Source organism: Mirounga leonina, unplaced genomic scaffold, assembly GCF_011800145.1.
Source record: "Mirounga leonina isolate KUSES-001 unplaced genomic scaffold, KU_Mleo_1.0 Mir_376, whole genome shotgun sequence".
Classification (NCBI taxonomy): Eukaryota; Metazoa; Chordata; class Mammalia; order Carnivora; family Phocidae; genus Mirounga; species Mirounga leonina.
Window position 1 is genome coordinate 5,626,609 of NW_023270718.1, and position 13,106 is coordinate 5,639,714.

Genomic DNA, 13,106 nt, shown 5'->3' on the forward strand with positions numbered 1-13,106 from the left:
TGTGACTGTGTCCCAATAAAACTTTATTTATAAAAACAGATGGTGGGCCAGATTTGGCCTGCACACTGTGGTTTGCAGACCACTGAGCTTAAAGCAGTCATAGACTCAGCCCAGATTCAGGGGGTGGGAAATTAGGCTCCGTCCCTGGGTGGGGACATGGCAAAGAACCCACCACCATCTTTTACCTGCCACAGCTAGGACTGGGCTAGGCACAGGGGATATGGCATTGAACTAACCTAGAAAGCCATTTATGTCCTCACAGGGGGCTGGGGGAAAGGGATGCTAGATGAGACACCACAGAAAATAAACATAACCACACATTGTGACTTAATTTTAAACTGTCAGAAAAGAATAGAAGACTATGGAGGGGGGAGCCTGGGTGGCTCAGTCGGTTGAGCGGCCTTCGGCTCGGGTCATGATCCCAATATCCTGGGATTGAGCCCCACATGGGGCTCCCTGCTCAGCGGGAAGCCTGCTTCTTCCTCTCCCTCTCCCCCTGCTTGTATTCCCTCTCTCGCTGTGTCTCTCTCTGTCCAATAAATAAATAAAATCTTAAAAAAAAAAAAAGACTATGGGGGGTGACGGGTGCCTCACCCGTCCTCGGGGTAGTCAGGGAAGGCTTATCTGAGGCAATGATACCTGAGTTGAGAGGTCAAGGATGCACAGTTTTCTGGAACGTTCCTTCTGGTACAATGGCTATTCCATTCTACACTGTTCCATTTCTTTCCTTTTAAGGGTAGTGCCAACACACTACACTGGTTTCCAGAACCACTCACAGTTGGAAAAGTACTGCTCCAGGCCAGTGCTTCTCAAATGCTAATGTGCCCAGGAACCATACGGAGAGCTTGTTAAAATGCAGGTTCTGCTTCAGCAGGTCTGGGGTGGAAACCGAGATGCAGCATTTCTAAAAAAGCTCCCATTTGATGCTGCTGCTGGTCCGCAAACCCATTCTTTGGGTGGTATGGATCCAGAACTCACGTGAATGCAGCGGATGGGCAAGGATGTTCACCGCAGTGTTGTTTATAATCGCACGTGATTTGGAATGAACCTCAGCGCCCATGAGTGGGATGGTGTGTTAGTGAATGGTGGGGTTCTTCGAATAATGGGAGGCTAGCCTGTAGTTACGACGTGTGCACCCGTGAGGGTGGGACGGGTCTGCAGACCCAAGAGAATGGGGAAGGAAGGTTGGGATCCGGAGCAGGAGGCTCAGGGAAGGGTGGAGATGAGCAGAAATGCAGATGAGAAGGCACCAGAGATGAGCGTTGAGGGGGGGGCTGTTCTGACCGCCCCCACCTCCCACCACCCTCAGGAGCGGAAGCTGCTGGAGGAGCGTCTGGCCGAGTTCTCGTCACAGGCGGCCGAGGAGGAGGAGAAGGTCAAGAGCCTCAATAAGCTTCGACTCAAATACGAGGCCACGATTGTGGACATGGAGGGTGAGCACCGCCCCCAGTGGGACGCCGCACTGCGCATGCTTGGCGGCGGTGGGGGAGGGGGGACGTTGGGTGAACGTCGCGTGCTGTGGAGCCTCAGTGGTCGTACCTGCTAAATGGGGGCAGGAAAGAAGGCTCAGGGCAGACTGGGTGTCCTCCCAGCTCTTAGGTTGTTTCTGTCACTCTAAATGCAATTCTCTTGCTCTCTCCTCCATGTCTTGGGTCACTCTCTCTGACTGTCCCACTGTTTCAGACACATTGTTGTCGCTGTCCCTTGCTATTGACTCAGAATCAGAAGGGAGAGAGCACAGGAGAAGGCTGTGGAGACAGGAGAGGAGAGGACAGGGCAGAGACAGCCACTGAGCAGGAGCAGGGCTGTCACTTGGGGGTGAGGAGGAGAGCACAGCACCTGGGGGTCGGGCCCAGGGTCGGGGAAGCTGGAAAGAGGGGGCGCAGAAGGAGATGCTGAGCCACAGCTTCACCGGCACCCCCACCCCAGCCAGTGCCGGGGCGGGGCCGCGGGTGTGGGCGAGCTGCTGGGCGTGGGGTCCGGCGCCCTTCTGCATGGCCCCCGCTCCCGCCTCCAGACCGCCTCCGGAAGGAGGAGAAGGGCCGCCAGGAGCTGGAGAAGCTGAAGCGGCGGCTGGACGGGGAGAGCTCGGAGCTGCAGGAGCAGATGGCCGAGCAGCAGCGGCGCGGGGAGGAGCTGCGCGCCCAGCTGGGCCGCAAGGAGGAGGAGCTGCAGGCGGCCCTGGCCAGGTGCGCGGGGCTGGGGGCCGGCCACCCACAGCGCGTGGCCTGCCCGCGGGAGGGGCGCCGCGGGGAGACTCCACCAGCGCGCATGCGCCTCAGCCCCGCGGAGCCTCAGCGTCCCCTTCTGTAACCTGGACCCGGCGAGAGCTCCAAGCCCGCCGGCTTAAGGGACGAGTGAAACGAGGCCCCGCGTGGCTAGGAACTTGCCCAGTTCCGCGGTCGGAATAGGGGATCAGCTGTGATTCATAAGCGCTCCGGCCATGAAAGGAATCCTATCATTATGATTACAGCCAGTCGCAATTATGGAGCACCTACTGTGTGCGCTCGGTGTTACGAATGCCTTTTCCCCGTACACGAGCCCTTGATTATAGGTGCAGCTCAACTTAGATGTTAAAATGTGGGAAAATGTGTGTCTTATAATCAGTGGTACGTGGGGGTGTGTGTGTGGCTAAGAACCTGCACCCTCATCCGACTTCTGGGTTCAAGCCCTGGCCCCGCCCCTTTTCTGCCACCTGACCTCACCCACGTGCCATCGGCCTCCCTAGCCTGTTTCTTCATTTGTGAAAGGGGGGTGCTTTTGAAGCTACTCCTAAGGTTAGTGTGGGGATGAAGTATGAAAGGGTTCTTTAAAGGACGCCTGGGTGGCTCAGTCCGTTAAGCGTCTGCCTTCGGCTCAGGTCATGATCCCAGGATCCTGGGATCGAGCCCCGCCGCGGGCTCCCTGCTCGGTCTGGAGAGCAGGGGATCCAAACCCCGGTCTACGTGGCTCCATGAGCAATTTAACTCCCAGCCACTGCTGCCCCTCAATTCAGCTTCTCTTTGCTAGAGGTTGTGTATCATCGGGGTCATGAGGCTGATCAGATGCTGGGGTCAGCTCTTCCACTTGCTGACCTTGTGACCTGGGCAAGGACTTTCCCACTCTGTACATCAGTTTTCTCATTTGCTGTGATCATGAAGTGAGATGATAAAGTAAAGGGTCCCCTGTGGCAGGGGCTCAGTAAGTGTCCCTGTGATTACTCTTGGTGCCATCCCCATTTTACAGCTAAGGAAACTGAGGTTCCAAGTACTGAGGCATGCGCCCAAGGGCAGAGCTGGGATTTCAGCCTGGGATGGACCACCCCCAAATCCACCTGGCCTCCCGGCCCCCCAAAATCATCCCTGCCCTTTGCCTGCCCCTGTACCCACTCCGTGGTCCTTGTCCACCCCCAGGGTGGAGGAGGAGGGCAGTGCCCGGGCCCTGCTGCTGAAATCGCTGCGGGAGGCGCAAGCAGGACTGGCTGAGGCCCAGGAGGACCTGGAGTCCGAGCGGGCGGCCAGGGCCAAGGCAGAGAAGCAGCGCAGGGACCTGGGCGAGGAGCTGGAAGCACTCCGGAGCGAGCTGGAGGACACGCTAGACTCCACCAACGCACAGCAGGAGCTCCGGTGAGGCGGCTGGCACCACCTGGGCACGGGCAGGGCAGGGTGCAGGGAGAGGAGAGGGACTTTGGTGTGAGCCCTCCATCGACACAGAGGTTTAGCCGTGCACCAGTTGTTTATCGAGTATTGGCTCTGCACCTCGGCCAGGCTGGGGACAGAGATGAGTCAGACCCAGGCGTTTCCCTCGGGGACTCCCAGTCTGGGGGAGGCAGTCGGGCAAAGGGACCCAATCCAGAATAAAGCGTGCTCTAAGGGAGCAGCACAGGGCATTGTGGATGATAAGAGCGAGCCCCTAAACCATGTCTATGGAGGGAGTCCAGGAAGACGTCCTTGAGAAAGGGCCTTTTGAATAGGGTTTTGAAAGATGGGTAGGAGCTCACCCTTAAAGCCACACTCCTCCCTCGGTTACCACCCAGATCCCTTAGGGAATGTCGAGTGAGGTCCTCATCCTTGAAGGGAAACAATAAAAGGAGGCACTTCCCCAAAGTCCCTGCCTTTCTCTCTTCTGAAACCGTGTTCCCTCCACAAAAGGTCCAAGAGGGAACAGGAGGTGACAGAGTTGAAGAAGACTCTGGAAGAGGAGACACGTGTTCACGAAGTGGCGGTGCAGGAGCTGAGGCAGCGCCACGGCCAGGCCCTGGGCGAGCTGGCAGAGCAGCTGGAACAGGCCCGGAGGGTGGGTTGGGGCAGGAATGGGGAACCCTGGAGGCCTGGCAGAGGGAATAGCCAGTGCCAAGGCCCTGAGGCAGGAGGGTGCCCGGTCTGGTTGAGGGAGGAAGCATAAATCTTTACTTGTCTCTCTCCCTTTGCCAGAGCAAAGGTACCTGGGAGAAGACCCGGTTGGCCCTGGAGACGGAAGTGTCTGAGCTGCGGTCGGAGCTGAGCAGCCTGCAGGCCTCACGTCATGAGGGCGAGCAGCGGAGACGCCGCCTGGAGTCCCAGCTGCAGGAGGTGCAGGGCCGGGCTGGTGACGGGGAGCGGGCTCGAGTGGAGGCTACTGAGAAGCTTCAGCGAGTCCAGGTGAGTGGGACGGCCAGGGCAGGGACCCTCTGTGGGCTTCTGTTTGGTCCACAGCAGCCCTGTTGTCCCTTCGAACTCTTCCAGCATGATCACGCACGAGTAGCTGGGATTCGGTGAGCAATTACTTTGTATCAACTATCCTATGTATTTCACTAAATCTTCCTGATTCCTAATTATTGTTCCCCTTTTACATCCGAGGAAACCGAGGCCCAGGGAGGTGAGGCTGATCGTCTAAGATGCCTCAGAGCCAAAAATTGAACCCAAGCATGCCTGACCCTATAGCTCTTAACCCTACCATGACGTCTCACCCTCTGAGAAGCCTTCAATAATCTGTATTCTGATGAGAAAAGCCCCGTTTGGACACATGGAACTGTGTGGGGATGATATCATACTGTGACTGTTAAAAGAAATGTGGACTTTTATGTTTTAATTTTATTGTGTTTCTATAAGTGGCTGATACTTATGCATTACTAAGAATACAAAGAAGCAGAAAAAATGAAGGAAAAAAAGACTTTTAAAAAAATAATTTTTAAAAATAATTTATTTTTAAGTAATCTCTACACCCATCGCGGGGCTCGAACTCACAAACCCGAGATCGAGTCGAATGCTCAACCGACTAAGTCAGCCAGGGGCCCCAGGAGGAATGATTTTTAGTTGTCCAATTCCTCCAGGGGAAAACACCACTACAGTTAGTTTCCAGATTAAAATGCTGTATTAGTTAGGGTAAAAGCTAAACTACTATATAACAAAGGCACCCCAGAATCCATCAGCTTAAGTGAAAGACATGTGTCTTTCCCTCTCGAGAAAGACTCAGGGTAAGCAGTGGAGGCCGGCAGGATACTGTGCTCCACAAGGTCACTTAAGATCCGGGTGCCTTGGTCTTGTCATGCCACTGTCCCTGAGAGCATCGCCCTCATCTTCAGAATCGAATCTGGATTATGGGCACATCCGTGCTTCTGTTTAGGAAGAAAAAGACAGGGAGCGACAAAATTTGCATACATCGCTTTGCTTATATTCCATTGGCCATCACATAATCACGTGACCACAGCTAGCTGCAAGGGAGGCTGGGAAATGTAGTTTCACTAGCCACAGGCCTAGTGAATAGACTGTCATAGTGGGACCAGGGAAGAGTGGATTTGTGGGGACAGCCGGGATCTGCCCCAAATGGAATCATGCTACCTAGAGGTCACTGTACTAAATGTTTTACATATCACACACATAAGAGTGACACCAGAAGTAGAGTTGGGTGGCTGATAGCAAGAGTTCCGGGCAGCACTAGAAGTTTCTTTAGTGATAGAAATGTTCTGTATTTGCACGATCCGATCCACTTGGCCACTGAACACTCACAATGTAGGGAGCAAAGCTGAGGAGGTGGATTTTTACTTTTTTTTTAATTTTAGTTTTTAAATTTAAGTAGCCACGTATGGCTGGTGGCTACCATTTTGGACAACACAGCTGTAGAGCCAGTCTGCCTGGCTCAGTCTTACCTCTGGTACCTCTGTCATCTTGGGCAAATTTTGTAACCTTTCTGTGCCTCAGCTTCCCTTGATATAAACTGGGAATAGCGCTATTGGTGTGTGAAACCAGTAGGCTTCCTTCCCTTGGAGAGTGAGGGCCACATGGAAACTCTGCGTTTCACTATTTGAGGAACCACCAGGCTGGTTTCCCCAGCAGCTACCCCACTTGACATCATCGTCACCAGCCCAGTGGAGCAGGGATTTGAGGGGGAGGAGCGGCTGGGGTCAACCGGGTGGAAGCCACCATTGGAAGGTGCCCCTTCCCCGCAGGCTGAACTGGAGAACGTGTCTGGGGCCCTGAGTGAGGCTGAGTCCAGAGCCATCCGGCTGAGCAAGGAGCTGAGCAGCTCAGAGGCCCAGCTACACGACGCCCAGGTGAGGCCAGCCCCCCCTGCACCCCACTCCCCATGCCTCCCCACCCTCTGCCCTCACCTGACTTCCGTTTTCCCCACCATCTGCAGGAGATGCTGCAGGAGGAGAGCAGGGCGAAGCTGGCCTTGGGGTCCAGGGCACGAGCCCTGGAGGCTGAGGTGGCTGGGCTGCGGGAGCAGCTGGAGGAGGAGGGGGCTGCCAGGGAGCGGGCGGGCCGCGAGCTGCAGACTGCCCAGGCCCAGGTGAGCAGCCCTGGAGGGCGACCTCGAGGGCCCTCCAGTCCCAACCCACTCCTCCTGGGTTCCCCAGCTCAGGGATGGCCCCATTGCCCACCTGGTCCTAGGCCAGACACCCAGGAGACCCCCATTCTCATCTCTGACTCTCCCTCAGCCCACAGCCTGTCAGTGCAGAGCCCACTCCTCCTCCCCCGACTCTCTTTCACCCCTACTCTGCATCTACACAGACTTAGACCTGCTCAGGCCTCATCCTCTGTCGCCTGGATCCTTGTCTCAGCCTCCCTTCAGACCTCCCTGCCTCCAGTTTCTCCCCTTCTAGCTCATCCTCCACGCGGTCTTTCTACCACAGAGCTGCCCCTGCTCCTCTCCTGCTCCTCCCCTGCTCACAGCTCTCCCTGGCTCCCTGTGCCCCCAGGATAGAGCGTGTGCCTCTTGGCCCTGCCTTTGCTGGCCCTTCCGTGTCTTTAGCTGTGTTCATCTCTCACCTCCTTCTCCACTTCACACGAGAAACCCTTTTCATTCTTCAGGACTCAATATCAGCTTCTCCTGTTGTGGGAGGTCCCTCACTGCCCCACTCTGAGCTCCCACACCCTTTTTTCTCCTCATCCCCATTCTAGTCACCTTGGGCTGGAACTGTCTCTGCCTATGGGTCCTCCCACCAGAATGGGAGCTCCTTGAAAGCGGGACCCTCTCAGAGTTAGATCTCGGTCTTCAGCACAGGCCAACATGGAACCTGACGTATAGGAGGCCTGGAGAAATGCTTGTTGAATGAATGAGTGCTGAATGCATGCCTGTAAATATCCTTCTTCAACTGGCAGACTCCTATGCATACTTCAGGATCCATCTCAAATGCCCCCCTCCTCCAGGAAGTCCCTCTTGAACATTCTAAACAGATTCTAAATTCCTCCTGTGGGCACCCACGGCTCCCATGCTTCTCCTACCTTAGCCTCCACCACCCTGGGCATGATGCTCAGTCTCCCCCCCATTAAGGGGGGTTCCCCAGGGCGGAGTCCAGGTCTGATTCATCCTCTGGGTCCCCGTGGGAGTAATTTTCATCTCCTGAAGAAGCTGAGGTTCACACAACTCACAACCTCAACCCTGCTCCAAGGCAGAAGAACCCAGTGCAGCGAGTCACTTCCCTCCTCCAGCCTCAGTCTCCTCCTCTGGGAAGTGGGGCACTACCAGCTCACGCCTTGGTCGCAGCCATGACTGCCACCCACCCTCTCCTCCCACCCCCACCCCCAGCTGTCAGAGTGGCGGAGGCGCCAGGAGGAGGAGGCGGGGGCACTGGAAGCTGGGGAGGAGGCACGGCGCCGGGCAGCCCGCGAGGCCGAAGCCCTGGCCCAGCGCCTGGCAGAAAAGACCGAGGCGGTGGAGCGGCTGGAGCGGGGCCGCCGGCAGCTGGGGCAGGAGTTGGACGATGCCATCATGGACCTAGAGCAGCAGCGGCAGCTCGTGAGCACACTGGAGAAGAAGCAGCGCAAGTTCGACCAGGTGGGGCGCCTCAGGTTCCCGGGTGGGAAGTCCGGGTGCTCTGTCGCGCTTCCGCGGCTCAGCTGTGAATTTGGGGGGACCATCGGGCAAGATGCTTCTTCCCTCTAAGCCTCTGTCAAATAGGCCCCCCATCCATCCTGGTTTATGTCTCTTGTCCCAAAATAATTATTGGTAGTACCCACTATTTTTTTTTAAGAGAGGGGGGTAGGTGGGGTACTCACATGTGAGCAGGGGAAGCGGCAGAGGGAGAGGGAGAGAGAGAACCTCAAACAGGCTCCACGCTTAGCACAGAGCCTGATGCAGGGTTTGATCCCTCGACCCTGAGATTGTGACCTGAGCCAAAAGCAAGAGTCAGAGGCTTAACTGACTGAACCACCCAGGCGCCCTGGTCGTACCTACTCTTACTCCCCAAGATATCCTGAAGGTGCACCAGAGTGTACTGATGAGGAATAAATGAAATAACACATCTTGCTCCTCCTGCTGACACACTGTGTACCTCAGGCAAGCTGCTTTTCCCATTTCAGCCTCAGTTTGCCCATCTGGGAAATGGGGATAATCTTAAGCATCTGGCAATCTGAGGATGAAATAAAAATCATAGGACCCTACAGCATTAAAATCAGGCAACCCTGAGGTTCAAATCCCAGCTCGGCCCCTTCTGGTTGTGTGGCTTGGATGAATTGCCCAACCTCTCTGTGCCTTATTTTCTTCATCTAGAAAACGGGAGAGTTGTTATTTTCCCTTCATTTTTGAAGGATATATCATTGGCTCTTGAATTCTAGGCGAACAGTTTATGCTTTAAGCACTTTGAAGAGATCATTCCATTTTCTGTGGCCTCCATTGTTTCAGATGAAAAGTTAGCAATCATTCAAATCCCGTGTCTTTGTAGGGATCTATGTTTTCCTGTCTGGTTTAAATTTTTTCTCTTTATCTTTGGTTTTTAGCAGTTTGTGATATATGCAGCTGTGGGCTTTTGTATTTGTCCCACAGCTGTGGTTCATGTTTTTGATCAAATGTGGAATTTTCGGCCATTATTTCTTTAAATATCTTTTCTGCCCCATTCTCTCTTTCCTCTTCTTTTCAGACTCCAAACACATATATGTTTGACCACTTACTGTACCATCAATTATCAAGGCTCTCTTTGTTTCTCCTAGAGTTTTATATAGATTCTTCTCATGTAAATCTCTTTTTTTGATTGGCTTCTTTCACTCAATTATTTTGAGATTCATACATGGTTTTGCATGGATTAATAATTCATTCCTCAGGCCACCTGCCTGGCTCCATTGGTCGAGCATGCAACTCTTGATTTTGGGGTCGTGAGTTCGAGCCCCACGTTGGGCATAGAGATAACTTAATAAAACAAAAATTTTTTAGTAATTATTCCCCCCTCCCTTTTTTTTTTTACTGCTGAGTATTATTCCTGTATCAATAGAACACATTTTGAAAACCATTAACTTGTTGATGAACATTTGAGTGGTTTCTAGTTTGGGATTATTATGATTAAAACCTTAGTCTTTCAGGGCACCTGAGTGGCTCAGTCGTTAAGCGTCTGCCTTCGGCTCAGGTCATGGTTCCAGGGTCCTGGGATCGAGCCCCACATCGGGCTCCCTGCTCAGTGGGAAGCCTGCTTCTCCCTCTCCCACTCCCCCTGCTTGTGTTCCCACTCTCACTGTGTCTCTCTCTGTCAAATAAATAAAAAAAATCTTAAAAAAAAAAAACCTTAGTCTTTCTAATAGGATGTGGTGGTTTGACTTCACATTTACCTAATGAGCAGTGACATTGAGCATCTTTCATGTGCTTATTTGCCCTGTATACCTCTTTGGTGAAGTGTCTGTTCAAATCTTATGCCCATTTTTTTTAAATTGGGTTGTTTCCTTTGTTTTGTTTTGGGGGTGGGGTTGTTTCTTTTATTATTGAATTGTGATAGTTCTTTATATATGGTGAATATAAGTTCTTTACCAGATGTATTGCTTTGCATCTATTTTTGTCCAGTCTGTGGCTTGACCTTTTGCTCTTCATAGAGTCTTTCAAAGAGCAGGAGGTTTGAATTTTGATGAAGTCCTATTTACTAATTTGTCACTTGGTGGGCTGTGCTTTTTAGTGTTGTGTCTGAGGAGACTTTGCCTAACCCAAGGTCACAGAGATTTCCTATATTTTTTTTCCAGAAATTTTCTACTTTGCTGTTTTATATTTAGGTCTGTGATCCAGTTTGGGTTAATTTGTTTATATTGTGCTATCATGGCTCCAGATTAATTTTTTATACATGGCTGTTGAATTGTTCGAACACTGCTGAAAAGACTTTCTTTACTGACTCATTCTTGCATTGATATTAAAAATCAGGTAGCACCAGTTGTCCAATCTTTTCTTCTTTTTCAAAGTTGTTTTGCTTCTTTCAGGTCCTTCGCATTTCCGCATGTATTTTAGAATCTGTTTGTCAGTTTCCACACACAGAAGGAAAATCCTCTTGATTTGGGAGTGTGTTGAATCTACAGATTAATCTGGGAAGAACTGATATCCTAATAATACTGAGTTTTCTTGCCTAGGGACGTGGTACATGTGCCCATTTATTTAGATCTCCTTTACTTTTTGTACTTTTAAAAAATTATTTATTTATTTATTTGACGGGGGGGGAGAGAGCACAAGCAGGGGGAGCGGCAGGCAGAGGGAGAGGGAGAAGCAGGCTCCCCGCTGAGCAGGGAACCCAACTCGGGGCTGGATCCCAGGACCCTGGGATCATGCCCTGAGCTGAAGGCAGACCCTTAACCGACCGAGCCACCCAGGCGCTCCCTTTGTGTACTTTTCAGTGTACATCTTTCACATCTTTCATCAGATTTATTTCCAACCATTTCATATTGTCGATGCTGTTTTAAGTGGTTCTGGTTTTGGCGTCTGGCTGGCTTAGTCAGAAGAGCATGCGACTCTTGATTCCGGGACTGTGAGTTCAAGCCCCGCACTGGGTACAGGGATTACTTAAACTAAATGGTTCTGGTTTTTATTTCAGTTTCTGATTGCCAGTATATAGAAATACAATCGGTTTTTATGTATTGATCTTGTATCCTACAGTTTATTTGTTAGCAGACTTTTTTTATAGATTTTATTGGATTTTCTACATTAGTGACCCTGTTTTCTATGAATGAAGATAGTTTCACATCTTCCTTTCCTTTTTCTTCCCCTTTCCTGTGGGACTCCAAATACCTGTGTGTTTGACTGCTTGATGCTGCCTTGCAGGTTATTTTCGCTCTGTTAATTTTTTTACAGTCTTTTTTCCCCCTTTTTTCCCCCCTCTCTATTTAGATCATGTCTATCAACCTGCTTTCAGGTTTACTGGTTCTGATGTGTCAAGTCTGCTCTCGGTTTCCTCCAATGACTTTTTGATTTCAGATATCATGCTTTTCAGTCCTGGCCTCTCTAATTGGTTCTGTTTTAGTTTCAAATCCCTCCTGCAATAACCTTGGGTCTTCACCCACTGTATCCATCTGGTCCTGAAGTTTACTGATCATCGTTAAAGTCCTTGTGCGATGATCCCAGTGTGGAGGTCATCTGTTGGTCTGTTTCCATGGACTGGTTTTTCTCTTGACCGTGAGCCCTGTTCTCTTCCCTTTTGGCACGTCTTGCAAGTTTTATTATTGCTAATTTCTGTGTCTTAAAAAAAACAGCAAAGGTTGAAGTACATTTTTAAAAATTATGTACATGTTTTTTTACCACTACCCCAGGAGGAAGAAATAACCTTTCCTCTGTTGGGTTTCTAGAGTGAGGGGCTCATCAGTTTGATCCACTCAGGAGTTGGGCTGGTCTGGGACACAGTTGCAACTTTAATCCCTCTACCTCCCTCTTGTGTCTCTGCCTTTGTCTCCCTCTCTCTCTGTCCCTGGCTGCTCCCTCTTGCCCATCCATTTGTACACTCCTTTCAGCTAATCTGTTTCCCCCACCCCATCTCCCTCAACCCGGAAGCTCCTGGCAGAGGAGAAGGCAGCTGTACTGCGGGCGGTGGAGGAACGTGAGCGGGTCGAGGCGGAGGGCCGGGAGCGCGAGGCTCGGGCCCTGTCACTGACGCGGGCGCTGGAGGAGGAGCAGGAAGCACGTGAGGAGCTGGAGCGGCAGAACCGGGCCCTGCGGGCAGAGATGGAAGCCCTGCTGAGCAGCAAGGATGATGCCGGCAAGACCGTGAGCAGGGGCCCCCACTCCCCAAGACACACATGCCGGCCACTGCATGCACCCCTGACGTTGGGCGGCACATACACATGTGCACGTTCTCATGCATGGAACATGAAGAGCATCAGCCATCAAAGTTACATGTTCATGCCCAGCACAGAATGGGGGGAGAGCTGCTAACCAGGCATACGTGCTCCCATAACACACACAGAGTGTGAGGAGAATCTTCCACCAAACACGTGTGTTCACACACGCAGGAAGTAAGGAAAGCCATTCATCAACACGCATGTTCACATACAGATACACAGAACAGGAGGAGAATCTTCTGGAGAACACACCCATTCATATGTACACAGAGCATGAGAACCACTCATTGCATGTGTGTATGAATAGTCAGAGCACGTGAAGAGAATTTACCACAACATACAGCCTAAGAACCACACCCCAAACATGACTGTGTGCACACGCACACACCACACACACCACACACACACACATCCCCTCGCACACACCACACACACACACACATACATCCCCTCACACGCACCACACACACACATACTTCCCCTCACACACACCACATACAGACACACAATACACACACCGCACACACACATACATCCCCTCGCACACACCACACACACACACATACTTCCCCTCACACACACCACATACAGACACACAACACACACACCGCACACACACATACATCCCCTCGC

General features: G+C 51.9%; 1 protein-coding gene across 4 annotated transcripts in view; it reads left to right on the forward strand.

Annotated features, from left to right (window-relative positions):
- Positions 1-13,106, forward strand: part of MYH14 (myosin heavy chain 14) — an 85,587-nt gene that overhangs the window by 54,264 nt on the left and 18,217 nt on the right. For all 4 annotated transcript variants that reach the window (XM_034986971.1, XM_034986968.1, XM_034986970.1 and 1 more), the window contains 9 exons: positions 1,310-1,433; positions 2,018-2,189; positions 3,393-3,605; positions 4,131-4,275; positions 4,413-4,619; positions 6,407-6,511; positions 6,598-6,750; positions 7,990-8,238; positions 12,187-12,399. In XM_034986971.1, coding sequence (XP_034842862.1) covers positions 1,310-1,433; positions 2,018-2,189; positions 3,393-3,605; positions 4,131-4,275; positions 4,413-4,619; positions 6,407-6,511; positions 6,598-6,750; positions 7,990-8,238; positions 12,187-12,399 — 1,581 coding nt within the window. The remainder of the gene's footprint in view (positions 1-1,309; positions 1,434-2,017; positions 2,190-3,392; positions 3,606-4,130; positions 4,276-4,412; positions 4,620-6,406; positions 6,512-6,597; positions 6,751-7,989; positions 8,239-12,186; positions 12,400-13,106) is intronic.